This window comes from Pieris rapae, chromosome 17, assembly GCF_905147795.1.
Source record: "Pieris rapae chromosome 17, ilPieRapa1.1, whole genome shotgun sequence".
Taxonomy (NCBI): domain Eukaryota; kingdom Metazoa; phylum Arthropoda; class Insecta; order Lepidoptera; family Pieridae; genus Pieris; species Pieris rapae.
This window is the reverse complement of record NC_059525.1, coordinates 3658888-3676892: the sequence shown is the minus strand read 5'-3', so window position 1 is coordinate 3676892 and position 18005 is coordinate 3658888. Positions and strand designations below refer to the sequence as shown.

The 18005-nt window shown below is 33.4% G+C and overlaps 2 protein-coding genes across 3 annotated transcripts; both read left to right on the top strand.

Moving 5' to 3' along the window:
• Nucleotides 1-7063, top strand: LOC110995080. Of its 2 annotated transcripts, XM_045631990.1 has the most exons (7): nucleotides 1-130; nucleotides 917-1013; nucleotides 2362-2488; nucleotides 3627-3770; nucleotides 3974-5440; nucleotides 5938-6129; nucleotides 6917-7063. In XM_045631990.1, the coding sequence occupies exons 2-7, from the start codon at nucleotides 918-920 to the stop codon at nucleotides 7048-7050; spliced, it is 2160 nt and encodes a 719-aa protein (XP_045487946.1). In that variant the 5' UTR covers nucleotides 1-130; nucleotide 917; the 3' UTR covers nucleotides 7051-7063. The 2 variants fall into 2 exon arrangements, with proteins under 2 accessions (XP_045487946.1, XP_045487947.1); XM_045631991.1 differs by lacking the exon at nucleotides 1-130 and having other exon boundaries at nucleotides 729-1013.
• Nucleotides 7064-12287: 5224 nt separating this feature from the next.
• LOC123689929 (monocarboxylate transporter 9-like) lies at nucleotides 12288-17980 on the top strand. Its single transcript, XM_045631992.1, has 6 exons — nucleotides 12288-12608; nucleotides 12993-13263; nucleotides 13332-13670; nucleotides 13755-14312; nucleotides 16667-16858; nucleotides 17811-17980. Exons 1-6 carry the CDS (start codon nucleotides 12537-12539, stop codon nucleotides 17942-17944), a joined length of 1566 nt encoding a protein of 521 aa, XP_045487948.1. The 5' UTR covers nucleotides 12288-12536; the 3' UTR covers nucleotides 17945-17980.
• Nucleotides 17981-18005: the final 25 nt, after the last annotated feature.

Here is an 18005-nt window from a genome sequence, read left to right as displayed (position 1 = left end):
TATGGATTCAATGCATTTAGTACTTAAAAGTAATATCACGCGAACGTCGTGTGCACTTTAAGTGATACTGATTAAAACGCGTTTTCTTAAAATTTTAGTAGATTTCGCCCTTGAAAAGTTTTCCATAAAAGTAAGTGTCTTAATATCTTATCTTTTAATTTTCTGATGTTAATTTTGTAGTGTTTCGGATGAAAATAAATAAACAACGTAATCTTTTTTCGATTTAAAATCATAAGAGTACCTTATTATCAAACATCATTTGACAGTTCATATTATAAACATAAACAGCCCTTGAACTCTCGCTCTTACCGTCAGATTTGTAACTGTTTTGTATGTATTATTATTAGTATGTAGTATGTATTATTTTTTTACTAGTTGTAAAAAAATAACATATTAGACGTGCCGGTATTAATCGTTTAACTAAGTAATAATGTAATTGCGCTTATAGAAATAATACAGCTATGATATGAACCCACAATGTCGGAGTTGAGAGTCACTGAGAGCCTACTTATATTTCAAAAACTCACATATATGTGGTTCTTTACTATGTGTTTAAAATCCTTATCTTTTATTAGACAAAAATGTTATATAGCCGTGAACTTGCTAAATACGTTCAATCATTTTTAAACTTTGTAGTAGGTTTCCTAGCAATCATGCGTAAGACGAACGAACATTAAAACATGCATGATGCTTTACGACAAAAATTTCTGAAATTGTTTTATCAATGCTAAAGCTGTTTTGATAACGCATGGTCTAATGGATGCGCGTGCAGATAACTATATATTAAATAAGGTTGACTTATACACAACTAATAAAACCGTTTATCTCAAATGAGCATTTGATTAAAAGCGACTCGCATTCTACTGATATATCATTTATATTGAATAGTTGCTGCTAAATCGTTGTGTTGTTTCAGGATGAAATCTAAGACGTCGGTTCCGAAGGAAAGTGAGTTTATACCTCCCGATGGAGGCTGGGGATGGATGATAATTTTCGCTGCGGGATTTTCAAATGTAAGTTTTCTTGTTTTATTTAAAACTAAACCTCGCGATCGTTACTAATAAAATTTTTCGTAACAAAGTATAAAAAAACACTTAGAGTCTGTTTCACAATGTATGGATAAAGTTTCAAATAGCTATGCAACATGCATAAATTATTCGGAAGAAAAGTTCCGAAGAAATTTCGCGCTACAACAACAAACAGCAACAATAGTGTTTATCCTACCAATACGTAAGAAATAGCTTATTTGGAAGTTATCCGGACATTGTGAAACAGACCCTTCGACTAGCTATTTAGTAACAGTACTAATTTATCACAGTTCAAGGAATAAATAAATTTAAAATTGAATTTGAATTGGTTGCCAGCCGTCTTTAAGTTTTACGCTTAGAATGTATTTAGCAATTCATTTTTATTTATCTACATTTGGAATAAACCTATTTCAAGTACCTTATTTTACATAATAATTTTCGTAATGATAAAAGTATTTATTAAAGATAACAATCACAGACGATTAAAGATTATTATTAAGAATTATTCATTCATAACTTCATTGATATTCGAGAACGAAAAGAAGTAGCAACTTTGTTGTTTTTGTCAAATTAAATTAAATTATAGAGCCAATGAAATTGAAATATATAATTTAAAAATTTCGAGTTTTATCATCTGGTAACTGATTCTACCTAACTACATTATTCCAGAGTCAAATTACCCGCATAGTGCTATTATAATTCCCGAACGAAAAAAATCGTACTAAAAATGAAATTATCAATATCTATTGTTCAATCTTAATAGAGCAGTGTTGGCCTAGTGGCTTCAGCGTGCGACTCTCATACCTGAGGTCGTAGGTTCGATCCCGGGCTGTGCACCAATGGACTTTCTTTTTATGTGCGCATTTAACATTTGCTCAAACGGTGAAAGAAAACATCGTGAGGAAACAACATGTCTTAGACCCAAAAAAAGTTGACGACTTGTGTCTGGCACTGGAGGCTGATCACGTACTTGCCAATCAAATTAACTGACAGCCATTCAAATATACATTCAGTCACCTCATTACCCTCTGCTATACAGACGGACTACAATTGGAGAAATTGTTTGTATGGAGTAAATCTAATGATCATCATATAGGTTGTTGCGTAATTCTAGTGTACTATACTTTTAATTAATTTTTTTGGTATTTTTGTTTGTCACTACTTACCTACTACACCCTTACTAGATTTTTTTTTCATCTTTTTCCTGACTACGGTTTCCAAGAAGAATTTCCTTATTTATATTTGTATCTTTAAATACGGAATTTCAAATAAATATCTATTTGAGATTTGTATGTATTATTTTATGCAAGATTAGTTTTTTTCTACACTTCAGCTGTCGGCCCTGCCAATTCTCCAACAATTTGGTCTCCTATTCCGTGAGAAGTTCGCCCAGCTTGGCATTAGCAGCGCGGAGACCACTACAATTATCAACATGAACTCGGCGCTGACATCTTGCGTCGGTGCGTGACGCGCCGTAGAGGGTAACTCTTCTATACAATAACGACACATATCCTTATCCATATGTATAATACTAAATAAAACTAAATCTATTACTTGAACAATAGAATCAACGATAAAGAATATATACAATTTCTTCAATTTAATATATACAGGTTCTTTTAAGTCAATCAATATTTCGCTTATAGTTTTTATCATCGCGATAACTAGACCCATCTACTATTCAGACTGAACATTTAAAGACTACTTCGTATGGCAGGTCTAGATCGCTATCATTCAAGACTGAGTCATAATAAGTTATGTTTTCTGGAATTAAAATAAGTATTTGGTATTTTCGATTGATACGAACTCTAACGCATTGTACAATCAGATAGAACCATTACGTAAAACTTTATCGGTTTATTATGTTTTAAATATTTTTGTCGTATTATGATTGTTTATTCATAATACACCTAATGAACCCATTTCTTTTTTACCTTCGTCTGTATCTGGGTTATCTGGAAGAAACTGCTTTTAGCAGATAGAATGCTCATTTACATCCATTCTTGTGTTTCTTTCTCATCTGTTATTGTGACGTAAATAAAGTTATTATTATGAATTCCGCTGCAATAACGACTACAGACGCGTTGCTTTTAACTTGGTTATAATTGCAGTTATAGGAATTAATCACACAGATATATTTAAAGATATAATTGTGTGCCATAGTTGAAGGATACGGAATAATGTCCCGTTAGAATTCTGGGAATAGAATAAAATAAGAAGATTATACATACATATTTATGTTTACGCATTTGCAATAATAATTTGATTTGAAGATTGTCTTTTGGTCGCAGACAAAGAATTTATCAGCCTATGGCTTTGTCTGACTTCTTGACTTGTTGGTGTGATAAACTGATAATCATATACAAGTTTAATAAGGTTAAGATCTTTGCCCCAAAAACTAAAATGATACATTTGAATACGTATAATGATAATTTGGCGTGCAGTAGAAGTAAAAAATTAGAAGGTTTTAATACATGTAAAGACTTCAAATGAATAATAATAACAAATAATTTAAATAAAATACATAAGTAAAATTAAATGACAATCAATTACCCAATTTGTGACGATATACTTTAATTTGCCCTAATGTCTTTTCAGGACTGGCCAATGGTCCAGTTTTCAAAACGTTCAGCTATCGACAAGTGTCGATCACTGGTGCAATAGTTGTCTTCACTGCTCTTCTATTCACTACCTTCTCCTACAATTTTACGACGTACCTTATAAGCTTCTCTATATTGTATGGTATGTCACTCCTAATATGACTATTATTGTTCTAATATACTTAGATATCTGGCGATCAAACAATTTAAATTTTTTAAATTCAATTTACTACTTTTGAGAGAGACCCCACTTTCAAAGCAATAAAATGATAATCTAAATCCACTCTTATTATTATCATGAGATAGTAAGAAATGTAATCTCTCCAAAATGTTTATGCATTACAGGTGCAGGCTATGGAATAAGCAGTTCCGCTAACGCCCTTGCTCTAAATACATATTGGAAGAGCAGAAGACGATTGGCCACAGGATTATCATGGACTACCACTGGTCTTGGACCAATGCTGTGGCCTCATATTATAACTGCGCTATTTGCTTACTTTGGTGAAACCGGCACTGTTTTGCTATTAAGTGGATTCTCCTTACATGCAATAGCATGTGCTCTACTCCTACAACCTGTAGAGTGGCATGCGAAATCACCGACTTCTAACAAAGATGAAGAATTTATATCAAACCAAACTACAACACAACTAATTGGCGAAAAGAAGGGTGAAAGTGGTTACTTCAGTCAGGTGTCTAAACTAAAAAGCCTTAGTGTGTTTTCCAGCCAATATTTATATAACGAAGACGACCCTGTCAATACGGGGTATGAAATTACCGATCCCGGTATTCCTATGATGACCCGTGCAAATGATGGATATTTCAGCCAATCTAGACAATCGAGAATATCTTCGCGTGACGCATCTGCTAAAGCATCACTTCTTAACTCAAAAAAGCCATCTATGTCAAATCTATTAGAGAATAGATCCCGAAAGTCCTCAACATTCTACTTAAACGAATCAAAGAAAAACTCATCCGTGAACTTAGGTGTGCTCAATCAAGAGGTAAAACCGCCTACTAAGACAAAACGACAGACGTCTGTAAATGTAAACTTACAAATCCCAGAATCTGAAATCGAGGATTGCCCAACATTAAAAGCTCCACAGGATCTTAAAGCTGAAGAAAAAGCAGCCGTTGAGAGTATTGACCCAGAAAAGGCAAAATACATCGCAGACCGAGCTGAAAAACATTATGCTGGTACCAAAAGTATTAAATCTTTTAAAATGGATGGTCAATATGGTGAGAACTATAGTAAAAATAACCACAGTAACATTTCGTTTAAAAATCAAGATGATATTGAAGAAAGAAAATATTTAAAGGACAATCATAGCAATCAATCAAACAAATCAAAAACTAGACGAAAGTCCAACAATTTTGCTTATGAAAGCGATGTTTTGAAGCAAGCTTCGTTAAAATTGGAGCAGTACCTCAAGGAAGTTGAGGACGATAGTGAGAAATATACATTATTAATCGACAATGAAGCAAATAAACAAGAAAATATTGACGAAGCACTAACATTCTGGCAAAAGCTTACATTATTCTTTGATTTGGATCTTTTGAATGATTTAACGTTTATCAATCTAATGCTGGGGATAACGCTAGCAAATTTCAATGAATTGAATTTCTCGATACTCACTCCTTTTATCCTTGGTGATTATGGCTTAACGAAATCTCAGATTGCATTGTTTATGTCGCTTCTAGCAGGAATCGATATATGCGTCAGGTTTTGTATTCCCTTCGTAGCTGGAAAGATTGGTTGGGATAATAACTCATTCTTCTTATTCGGAGTTATGTCTATGGCGATGGGAAGAGTTGGTAAATATTTTTTATACATTATCTATAACGGCAAATCTTATATGTTACTTAATGAAGATTATTGAAATGAGATAGATAAGGTTTTAATTGTACATAACCCGAGAGACTTCTAAATTCTAGTTTCAAAAAATTTCATGAATGTCATAAAACAAAATATTTTACTATTTTTATTTCGAAGAATTACGTTTTCTTTCTACAAAAAAAACCTAATATCCATAAATCGCCTAAATATCTCTTCACAAATTGTAGCTAAGAAACATCTCTATCAGTATCTCTATCTTTCTAACGTAAAACAGTATAACTAGTGCATTCATTTAATTACTATGCTATAGAGACCCAAAAGGATGTGGGTTAAGAAAAGAAAGAAAGAAAAAAATAGTTATAAAGCATAAAAAACAACAAAAACAATTTAATAAGTAAATAAAAGTACCGCTTTTTATCATTGTTACCATGGTAACAAATATCCAAGATAATTAAAATAAAACTATTTGTTCCAGTACTAGCCTATTGCCAAGAGTACAAGGTGGTGCTCCTAGTAGCTGTTATAATTGGCTTCGGTAAAGGTTTGAGGACAGTGTTCATGGCTCTAGTGATACCAACACATGTGCCGCTGCATAAACTACCAGGTGCAACTGGTATACAGCTTTTGACAGCAGGAATTGTTTATTTGACCTTGGGACCTGTCGTTGGTGAGTTTTGCTAAATATTTTTATCAGGCGTTATTTTTAATACATATTATTTACCGTAGTCGAAAAGTTATATGTCCTGTCCGACTAACGAAGGAAAAATAATAATTTCTGTTCAGTCAGCATCGTTTACTTTACCGACTGCTGCAGTAGAATTAAAGTTAATGTCATTTTGTTAATTGATTGGCTAAAATGCAATATATAAAAATTAAATAATAAAAAAAGTAATTCAGATTTTTTAGCTAACATCCAAATTATTTTGTGAATTAAAAAAAAAGATGATATAGCCAAAGACCTACTTTATATACATAGACTTATTAGCAGAATACATGATAAGTTACTCTTTAGGCGCGAAATATTTCCAACTCGGGGTATTTTCGTTAAACATAATATATACGTCTAATATTTAAATTTAAAGCCCTCAGGTATATTTTTTTCGTCATTAAATTTTTTATAGGGATGCCTACAGGTTCAAATTTAGTGACGTGGAATTAGTGATACCTAGATGATCATGTGATATAACATATGTTCCGAAATAAACGTATATATATATATATATGTATAGAAAAAAATATACTATTTCAAATTTGTTTAAAGTACAAATGCATAATGTTTTCTTCACTTTTGAAATTTTTTAATTCGAATATAAATAAATGGTACATGCGTTTTATCGTAATAAAGTACTGAGACTGTTTCAGAGAACAAAACAACCCCTAAAGAAATTCATGTACTAAGTAACTTATTGTACTGTCCCAGTGACGTTTTCTCAATAGAGCAATCTTAATTTCAGGTTGGATCAAAGACAACACGACAACTGCAGTGACATTACACTGTTTGAATATATTTACTTGGCTCACTGCCATCTCTTGGGGCTTGGAGAAGTACATCACACGCAAACACACAGCCAAAGAAATACAATCGTGATATTTATTAATGATCCTGACTTTTATTTCATACTAGCTGACCCGGCAGACTTCGTACTGCCTCATCGATAAATAAAAGACCTAATCTTTTGTATAAAATGATTTTAAAACAAACAAAATAATTATTAATGAAAAAGCATTTATAGAATAAAGCATGAAGTTTTATTATTATTTTCGATACATCATGTTTCTTACTTAGAAATCAGAGTTTTCCTGAAATACTGGCTATTTATAAGGTTTAAATTTGATATTCGCAGACACACACTGTGAAAATACAGTCTGTTAATTAATTTAAAGCTTTCTCATAAACTATATTTTTTGTTTTGTTTTGTGGTGCGTAAATAAACAAAGAAGACGGTTTTCCGACGCGCGAACACGCGACGTATAATTGTCCATGCGCGAAACAGGGAAACTCCAAGTTGATTCCACAAACTTCTAAAGACTGTCCTTGCGATTTATTTATGGTCATCGCAAAGGCCAGACGTACTGGAAATTGTAAGCGTTTAAAATCGAATGGTAAGTCCGTTGGAATCATCGGTATCCGCGGGATCAAGACATCCTCTCCTTTGTATTTTCCTTTTATGATTGTCGCCTCAATTCATCAGTCTTTTCACAGCCAGTCTTGTTCCATTGCATAGTCGAGGTTGATTAATGTTACGCAGCATGATGACAACTGATCCTACTTTTAACTGCAAATTGTGAGGTGGTAATCCAGGCAATTCCAGTGAATTTAAAAACTCAGTGGGATAGTTGATTACGTCATCCTGGTTCATTACGGTGTCGACTGATTTGAAGGAAACCATAATTTAATTTGTCTTTATTATTATTGATTTATCTTTCGATTTCTATATAGTCTTATTAAAAAAATAATCGGACAGAGTAACAACTTAAGTTAGCTAAAATAAAAAAATAATCGGACAGAGTAACAACTGAAGTTAGCTAAAATTGTGTTTATTTATGTACTATGTATTTTGAGACTATGCAATTTTGTCGCGTTCGCGATTCACTTTCACTTTTGTTGAGTTTCAGAACGCGATATTAGGTCCTCCAACGCGCACGCGAATTTGAACTTTATGCAGCGGTAATAAATTACAAATTGACTCTCCATTTTATTTAGAAAACGTTTGTATGGGAAATAGAAAAATGCTGTTTTGAGGATTTTCCCGGCAATTATTCGAATTTTTCTCACCTTTTAAACCTTCCCTAGACCTCCACGAATAATTCAAGACCAAGATAAGACAAATCCGTTCAGCCGTTCTCGAGTTTTAGCGAGACTAACGAACAGCAATTGATTTTTATATATATAGATTTTGAAAACCCTTAAAGATGGCGATTTAAGACAACATTAAATTAAGAACAATGTCCTATGATTTGAATAGAACACATTAACTAAACCAAGTACCAGTATGTTAGATATAAATAATAATAATAGTACAGTAATAAATAATTATTAAAAGCATTTAAATTACTGAAAATTGTATTTATTTCACTAATAAAATTATCTTATAATTCTGGCAAAAAAATACGAAAACAGCCCGCCATTATGAAAAGGAAGAAAGAAATTACGTATATCCGCTATTACCCGTCAAAGTCGATCATCAATAGCGAGAGCTTGATGACGTCACTTCCGCATGCTGTTCATCAATTACAAAGCTTTTATTGATGTTAGGGAAATTATATAATTAAAATCATAATATTTTTAATACTAGAACCGTTTTTATTCATCACGCTAATTCAATTTGAAACCTATTAACCAGTAATGCTGATTTGTGTCGTGATACATTCAATACTGTCAGCGTCAGTTCAGCACTCGTGATATTTATTGTGATAACACAATTACAATTTGTTTACATAGTAATGATAGTGTTCAAAATATGTGAAAAATAACGTGAATAAAATGAGCTAAAACGCGTTTAATAATTTTCATGTACACACACAAATCTACCACGATAAAAATCGTAAGTGTTAAATGTAATTTAATGATTATATACGGATTATCTTGAGCCAAATTTGCTAAGTATCTGAACCGCTTAACTGATATACAATCTAAATGATAATGTCGATAAAGTATTTATGATCTAATAATACTTTGGTAGTGAAGGACATAGTTTCTTAATTGCTGTACGATAAATTCTATTTTATAATGTATAACATACAGAGCAGTGTTGGCCTAGTGGCTTCGTGCCGATCTCATCCTTGGGGTCGTTGATTCGCATTTAACATTTGCTCGAACGGTGAAGGAAAAATGATGAAACCAGTTTGCTTTAGACCCACAAAGTCGATGGCGTGTGTCAGGCATTATGATCACCTACTTAGATTGAAAAATGATCGAAATACAGATACAGAAATCTGAGACCACAGCGCCACTGATTAATTTTTTATTTAACACAGATGCATGAAACGTATCCTTACCTTCTGTAATGGTGATCTTCTTCTCTTGTATGTTCGATTACCCTTTGTTGGGTCAGAGGGTGTTCATAGCATTCCATCGGGTTTGATTTTGAGCCTCGTGTTTCACCTCGCAACAAGTCTTCGTCTTCTCTCTTCTTCATCGGCTCTCTCCGTCATTTGCGACGCCAGCACTAGCTTTGCTTGGGTCCACCACGCTTCCGCTTTCTTTGCGGGTTGAAACTTGGAATCTGGCCTACTTTGGAAGCTTTTCGGAATGTTTGGCCTATCCATTTCCAGTTGCATTGCTTGATCTATGCGCTTTTTGGGGTTTCCAGTCAGTGCTCCCAAAGTTGCTTGTTAGAGATCTTCTTGTGCGATGACCACGGTTGACGAAGATTTGGAGTTGGTGCGAGATGTCTATTATTTATGTATTAACAACTTTTTCGTCATACATAAATCTCATACAAAAATCATTTAAATACATAAATACTTCTATGTGCTATTCGTAGAGCGATAGCCAAACTAGATCAATTTGAATTATACGCTTCTAAATTATTTAAATCCTTTATCTAAAACAATTTGATAAGCCTTTTTTTTCATAGCAACTTTAAAACAGTTTCCGAATTATTTTAATGTTAAATTATATTCTTATCTAAATACTAATTAGCTATTCATTGTTTATTATAACGCTCATTGAAAGGGTCAAAAGTCTTTTATCGTAAACATTGCAACATCATAAACCTAGTTAAATGTAGACCTGAATCTGCAGTAACCTATAAACTTAAAATATTATCAATAAGAATTGTTTCATTGATATATAGCTTTTATTTCACATTAAAAACATTTCGAGAGCAAAGTTTTTGATGGAGCTGTCAAAGTCAAATCTAAATCAAATCACATGGGAACGACATTAATAGCCAGCTGCCCACTAAAGTATTTCTGAACCAATTCGGCTTAGGCGAAGAAAAGAGCGTAACAATTCCTAAAAGGCCGGCAACGCCCTCGCTAGCCCTCTGGCATTGACAGTATCAATCTATCACCTAACATCAGGTGAGCCCGTTTTCCCGTTTCGTTGTATAAAAAAAAAATATTACGAATGACCAAACGATATCGCATTTCGTTAGATTGTGATTGGCCGAACTAATGTGAGATTAGACTAAAGATGTTGTTGAGTCAAACGAAACGCGTTATTAATATATCTTTCCAAAATAAAATTCTTAGCACAGTAAGCTGTTATGTGAACTCGGCAAGCCGTTTTATCTACTAAAATATCTAAGAAATTAATTGTATCCAAAGATACCAAAAACAAGTTGCTATGCGACATTCCGCATTTATTCCAAGTATTATTTGTATATTAATAATATTTGGAACCATTTGAAACAAAGACCGCGTAAATTAATCGTAATAAAGGATTAGTAGATAACAGGGAATATTGAACTGTTTAATGTAGATTATCTATTAGAAGCTGATGGATTAAATAATTATTTTAAGATGCTACTGATACGGTTACGGGCTATACATTTTGCTCACCAAGGTTTTCTTATAGTTTATAGTGTCGGAGTTATGCCCTGAATGCATATGTAGGTACGTATATCAGAGTATATAATATAAATAGTGTACAGTATATTTTTACATTATTTAAAACATCCACACCCATCCAGGAACCGTACATTTTGGTCCATCGAGCCGGATAAAGAAAGCCATTATCATTATACATTTATCTTATTCAATAAATAATATATAAGATAAATGTAATTTAATTAGATATAAACACTTCTAATACTTTATGCGATTATATAATAAAGTTTCTGATGCTTTCGTTGCTCAGAGGCTAATTACTATGGCATATTACACGATGTTTGTAGCGTCTTTGTTGTAGGTTACTTAGTTTAATTTTTAATATGGCCTAATTATGTCCCATTAGGAAGTTACCGCATTTACCTTGAAGACACATTCATCATTGCTTTTTCCTTAGGCACGACGCAATGCTTAACTAAAATTTATCCAACGTTTTATACAACGTAGGTTATAGATTTTTTTATAGTGCAAGAGTATAAGTGTAATATGCATATTTTGTATAGAAAAAAATTAATTAACTAAAAGCCTATTATCTTATACAAAGTGCGATCAAGTTGGTTCGTTGATTGGTGATAATAACCGACCAAATGGGTGTCTAAGTGTGGAAACTAAGACCACACTACACACATATATAGCCTTATGCTCATACATAGTTAAAGAATATTTTATCACGATATAAGTCAGCCCATTTACTTATTTTAGAATATAAAACGTAATAATTGTATGCAAATTTGAAAATTTAAGCAACAACATTTAAATATTTATGTGCCCTGTATTTTAGTTTAAATCGGAACATAATACTGACACTCAATAGCAAACATTATATTAAATTACTAGCTGCCCGATATTTAACCGAAAAAATAAAACTGTTAGGTTTTCCCGTGCAAATATTCAAATTATTCTCTCCATAATTTCACAGTTAAAAAAAATCTTAAATATATTCGAATTGGTCCAATTGTCTTCGAGTTTCGCAAACAAAAACACGCCGAAAACTATTTTGTGATTTATTTTTATTTATTTTCCCAATTCATCATCATCATCCATCATATGACGTCAACTTTTAATTTACCCGCCGTAATAACAGTTAACAATAAACTGTTAAACTGATATCAGCATTAGTTATGTAAAGTTATGTGTAATAAAGAACGCTTAAAACGACGACTACAATTCATCTAACAAAGTTTATCATACATTAGCTAGCCTCATTTTCATCACGTTGTTAAATAAAATTAATTCAATAAAGATTACATAGATATATCTCTCGTCCAATAAAACTTCACTGTTGATAATACGACATTTAAGTCATTGCGATAACAAGTGTTGGAATGTCCACTTTTGTACTAGTTACTTGCTACCGTTCTTCGATTGGAGCGGGCGTGCTATTTAGGACATTGGAGTCAATAAACTTTTGAGTGGATTAACTCTGGGACATATGAGTCGGAAGTGCGCATCTAAATTAATTATGAAAACTGAATGGAAAAATTGTGCTGTGTATAAGTGATATAACTGAGAAATATTATGTCTCGGGCCAAGGTACCACCTGACGGAGGATATGGCTGGGTGGTTACGTTTGCATATGCTCTAAATAATGTGAGTATTAAATTGAACCACAACACGATATAAAATTACAAGGTGCACATTACATATATATATTTACTTTTTTAATATCTCAGTTGTGGTGCCGATCGAGATGTGTCATAGTTGCGGGTTCGATCAGAATCTGTCGCCTGAACGTCAATTTTAAAAGTGTTTTAAATATTTATCAATGTAACAAATACGTGAACTGTGGTTAAGTCAATCTTATACGAAAAAATATCTGCTCTTCATATAACTTCTTACTAAACACGACTTTTCCTTGACATTATACATGGTGTTTTTACGCCATCAAGTGTACCATCTTTTGTCACTGTAATTGCTAATTTTATTTAAGTGCCGGCTATGGGTAAAAGTGGCAGTAATTGATTCATATTTCAGGTTGTGGTACTCCCCTTAATTGCGGGTTTTGGCCTTGTGTTTCAAGAAGCATTTTCAGACACAGGTCTGTCGGCAACACAAGGGACGCTTATTATTATTCTAAACCATGGCTTTGGAATGCTATTATCGTTCTTCGGAGGTCCAGTTCTCCGAAGATTTGGATACAGAAAAGTCGCTGTGGTTGGTGCCATCCTTATATCTCTTGGGCTTATGCTGACATCCATTTCTTCTAACTTCTGGCTATTTCTACTATCTTACAGTATTATTAATTGTACGTATCGTTTTCTTCCGTCAACAATGAATATTGTGACACGTTTTCATGGCGTTTTGTATTTGCAGCTATGGGAGTAGCGGCTGTTATGGCAGCGTTTTCATTAGCAATAAACTCATTCTTCAAAGAGAAAAGAGGAAGAGCTATAGGGGTTGGAATGTCAATTACAGGCCTTGGAGCTATATATATGCCTTTAGTCATGAGTGTTCTTATGTACGCGTACGGCTGGAGATATGCAGTTCTCATTTTGGGCGCAATATGCCTACACTCACTTTTAGCGGCATGTCTACTTAGACCAGCTAAATGGTATTTAAAGACTACACCAAAAACAGAAGAAGAGGAACCATTGAATAAAGAAGTAGATGTTGAATTAATTAATGGTAGTGTAACGCCGTCTAAGGATATAGGTCAGTGCTTTCTAACTGATTCAAGTCTAACTTATCAATTTTAAGTAAATTAATTTTGGACTAATTTCAAATTTCTGTTTATAGGCATTTCATCAGTTACAAATTCCGAACAGATTAGAGAAAATGGAGACCTTCCAACGGATAGTCTTAAAAATAGAAATGCTGCCTCGCAGCCAGATATTAGTAAAACCACTGATGATTCGTACCTATCTGAATCAAGGTACAAGTGGTGGGAATCTCAAGAAATTAATTTGGGTAGTTCTATTAATATATTCAGAGAGTTCGATAAAGTACATAAGGAGAAGGAAGTTGTATGTGAGACAAAGACTGAGGATAAGACGTATCTACAGAGATTCATTGATTTCTTTGACTTGACGTTACTAAGCGATCCGATATTCGTCAATATGTTGGTTGGAATGTCCCTCGCTTCATGCGTGGAAACGAACTTTTCACTTCTCCTTCCAATTATTCTGAAGGATATGCTTCAATTCGAAACATCTGAAATTGCAAAGATCATGGCGGTGATTGGCTTTTCAGATACACTATTTCGTTTTCTCTCACCATTTATTGGTGAGTGGTGCAATAAACCACCACGAGTTATGTACATGGTCAGTTTGCTGGTCATCATCTTTACGAGGACCGGTAAGTACTATTATGTGTTTAATTTTATTCACTGTAGAAGTCTTTATTGAAACCTAAACGTAACAATAAAATATACAGTTTTAACAATTTTCTTAAATTACATTGTAATAATAAATATTAGAAATTGATAAAAAGAAAATTGAAACCCTGGTCCCTGTGGCAGTGTACCTCAGTGTATTTCCTCGCTGTATTGCGACACTTATGGAGAGGAAATCACTAGCACCAGGTCAGGGGTACTATCTACCGGGCGCCAACTTATATCTTTAATAGACGCCTACGATAATAAATTTGTACTATTTAGATATTCTAGCAAAAATACGTCTGTTATGACAATAGTACTCTAATAGACACGAAATCATAACATTTGATACAGACCAGTATGATGAGAATTTTACACACAATACACATAGTCTCTCCTTATATTTTTAACATAACAGGAGGCTAACGGGCAAGAGGCTCACTTAATGTTAAGTGATGCCACCCATGGACACACACATTGCCAGAAGGCTGGCCAGTGCGTTGTCAGCCTTTTAAGAATTGGCACATTCTTTTATTGAAGGATTGATTGGGCAGCTAGTCCATATTGGTAGTGCCTTAAGAAACGCTCAGTTGTGGAACGACGGACATCAAGGTAATACGGATGGTATTCTGTATTCTGCCTTGACGTCCGCTGACGAAACTTCGTATCTCCAGAGTATCCATTCTCATATTCGCAGTGTACACACATAAACCCAATGTATATGCCAATAAAATAAAAACAATTTGATTAAATAAAATTGTAGAACAATAATAATTAAGGGTACTTAGAATGTTATATATCATAATGAGATGGGATTTAATCAAATAGCAACATAATTTTCGAGTATACTCTGCTAATGAAGGTATATAGATAACGCGTCGTCATATCGTTACAAATTTATATGTTTTAAACAGATAACATTTATTGATGGAGATAATAATAAATGAAATCAGCGGAAATTCTAATATTTTATTAAAAAAATTAATCCGAAAATAACAAAATTTTTCGCAAATTTACTGCTTTTATTACAAACTATCTGTGTCCCAGATAATAATTGCGCATGGCATACATCAGCAATTTATCGCAGAGTTATTTTAAAACTTTTATATCAATTAAAATAGTCCTTAAAATTAAAATATTTATTAAAATTATCTTAACATAATAAGGATATATTATCCTATACATAAGAAATATTTTATTCAATGTTTGCTTGGATGTCACAAGATTAAATCAAACATTAATCACTTTTTTTATTGAATTAGATTTCGTTAAAATTTACAATTTAATTCAAGCGACTATTTATGTATTTTTACACTCTCCGAATCTATAAATACTAATTAAGCGGAAGAGTTTTTGTTAGACGCACTAATCTCGAAAATAAGCAACTTTATTTAGAACTAAGCAGGGCATACCACAGGAACTGCCTCGACTGAATTGAAGTCTACATAGAAGTCCGACATTAACAAGAGTATTGCTAAGTATTACGCGTTCGGTTATATAGAAAGACCATTGTAAATAAAGTCATTACATACAATAAAGTAACTACACGATTTCTTTTTCATTCACATAATATTTTATAGATACATAGATAGTGCTTGCTCAAGCTTCGTCTTTGTATTTAGAGAATATTTTGAACACGATCATTTACACACCCATAGTAGTTTACCAGAACCGGAATAAGGGGTTTGGATACTTCAGTGAAGTTAAATAATTTATTGTAAAACCAAATACATAGATTATTTTGGTATTTAACAAACATATAAAATCTATAAAAAGTATTTACTAGCCGGAATTAAAAACATTATTTTCCCCCAGTCTATTGTGGGAGGCCCTGGGGCTGTTGCCCCGGTTGCCCTCCCCTAAATCCGGCCCTGTAGTCGCCTGAATGAGCGCCTTAAAGGCTTATTTAGTGATAATACTTGTTTTATGTTCTCGTGAATGGAAACGGCGACTCACTCAGGAACTCTCTGGCATTGAGAGTGTCCATGGCCTCCAGCCCGTTGGCCTCCTGTTCTATAAAAAAGGAGGGTTTATATAATAAATAAATAATATATATATATATATATTAACTCTACTCCCCTGCCATCGTGTCCAGGGACTTTATATATCTCACATTTTTTATTAAAATTATTTTTTCAACAAACAAAAAAAATACATTTCACTGCTACTATTTTGTGAAATAGTGGATTGAAAGTGTTACGCGTCGGGTGTGATAATATATAATACATATCAAGTCTGAATGGCTCAAGTACAATCTAGTCTTGATCTGGGAAAACAGTTACTATCGCATACATGTTCATAATGTTAACTAATAATTCATTGTTAAATTTTTCAGTAATGCTATTCACAACGTCGTTTCTCGGAATGGTCCTTGTGGGGCTCGCAATAGGAATCACCAAGGGTGTTAGAACTGTGTATATGAATATCATTATTCCGAGTTATGTCCCTCTTGAGAGATTGCCGTTTGCTTCAGGAATACAAATGTTCTTCAATGGTATCGTCATAATAACTATTGGATCATCGTTAGGTAAGTTTGACGCCATATTTTTAACAAACCTAGTCGTCGCTGATTACAAACAACAAAACTAATCCAGTAATACAACTATCTAATGCGGTGTTAGTCTCAATTTTCTTTTTTAATTTCATAGACATGTAGATTATCAGACTGTATCTGAGAGATGTCATCGATTTTGACAGTTTTCTCTGGAAATTTGCCTTCACCGTTCGAGCATGTCTTGCGTACGTAAGACACAGTTGAGATTTGAACGCATGACCAGGGTTAAGAGACCGGTTAAGCAACTATACTTACACACTTGATGTGTCAAGTATCTTCACAATGGACGTGGAAAGGTGGACACAACATTTGTATCGCGTGTCGAGAGGCGGATAAGGTTTTGCTGTTACCGCATCCCGCCTAAGGCGATTGTTGATGGCGCCTTGGGGTTTAAGTGGGTACGCGCAATTTATTTCCCCAAGTAAAAATGAGGAGGCTAAAATTGCAACGTACTAAATTAGCCCAAAGAGTTAGTTAATGCTTTGTCCTCGTTACTTTAACGGCTTTCAAACAAACCATTATTTAAAAAAATGCTGAGTGACTAATGAATTGAATAATTTTATACTAATCTGATATTTATCTCTATACCAAAATTTTTCATGAATAAGAGATTTGTTAAGCTCACGTGTAGAAATCCTCTCTCGTGTTCTGTCTTTTGAGGTAGATTTTAATAAATTACACAGAATTTAACGCCTTGTACAATATTTAACACCATCTCTAGTGTAATTCGATACGTGATCTTTCCTTTTGACCATATTGAAATAAAAGACGATCATTTCGTCTTTTGTTTTTAATTCTCGTAACCCAATCTTGCTTTCATTGTTAGTGTAACCCTTAGAATCCGTCACTGGGTTGATTGAACTTATCGAAGTTCACGGACAAGACAAGAAGGATTTCTTCTGTAATTTTATTTTTTATTTTTCAGGTCGCATTCGTGATGCCACAGGATCGTACACGGCGCCTATAACAGTACTGAACTTTGTCACATTATTAACTATTATCTTATGGAGTGCAGAATTTTTATATTTTAGAATAACGAAAAAGAACACAGAAAAGTAGTGTATATAGGGATGTAAATAAGTGTTGTACATATCATTCGTAGCTTATAATTTTTCAATAT

Excerpts from the sequence above, each read along its gene's own strand:
- LOC110995080 (XM_045631990.1), top strand. The coding sequence starts at position 918 with ATGAAATCTAAGACGTCGGTTCCGAAGGAAAGTGAGTTTATACCTCCC. Across the intron at positions 1,014-2,361 it reads TCGCTGCGGGATTTTCAAAT|CTGTCGGCCCTGCCAATTCT; the intron begins GTAAGTTTTCTT and ends TCTACACTTCAG. Across the intron at positions 2,489-3,626 it reads GGCGCTGACATCTTGCGTCG|GACTGGCCAATGGTCCAGTT; the intron begins GTGCGTGACGCG and ends ATGTCTTTTCAG.
- LOC123689929 (XM_045631992.1), top strand. The coding sequence starts at position 12,537 with ATGTCTCGGGCCAAGGTACCACCTGACGGAGGATATGGCTGGGTGGTT. Across the intron at positions 13,264-13,331 it reads ATCTTACAGTATTATTAATT|CTATGGGAGTAGCGGCTGTT; the intron begins GTACGTATCGTT and ends TTGTATTTGCAG. Across the intron at positions 16,859-17,810 it reads AACTATTGGATCATCGTTAG|GTCGCATTCGTGATGCCACA; the intron begins GTAAGTTTGACG and ends TTTATTTTTCAG.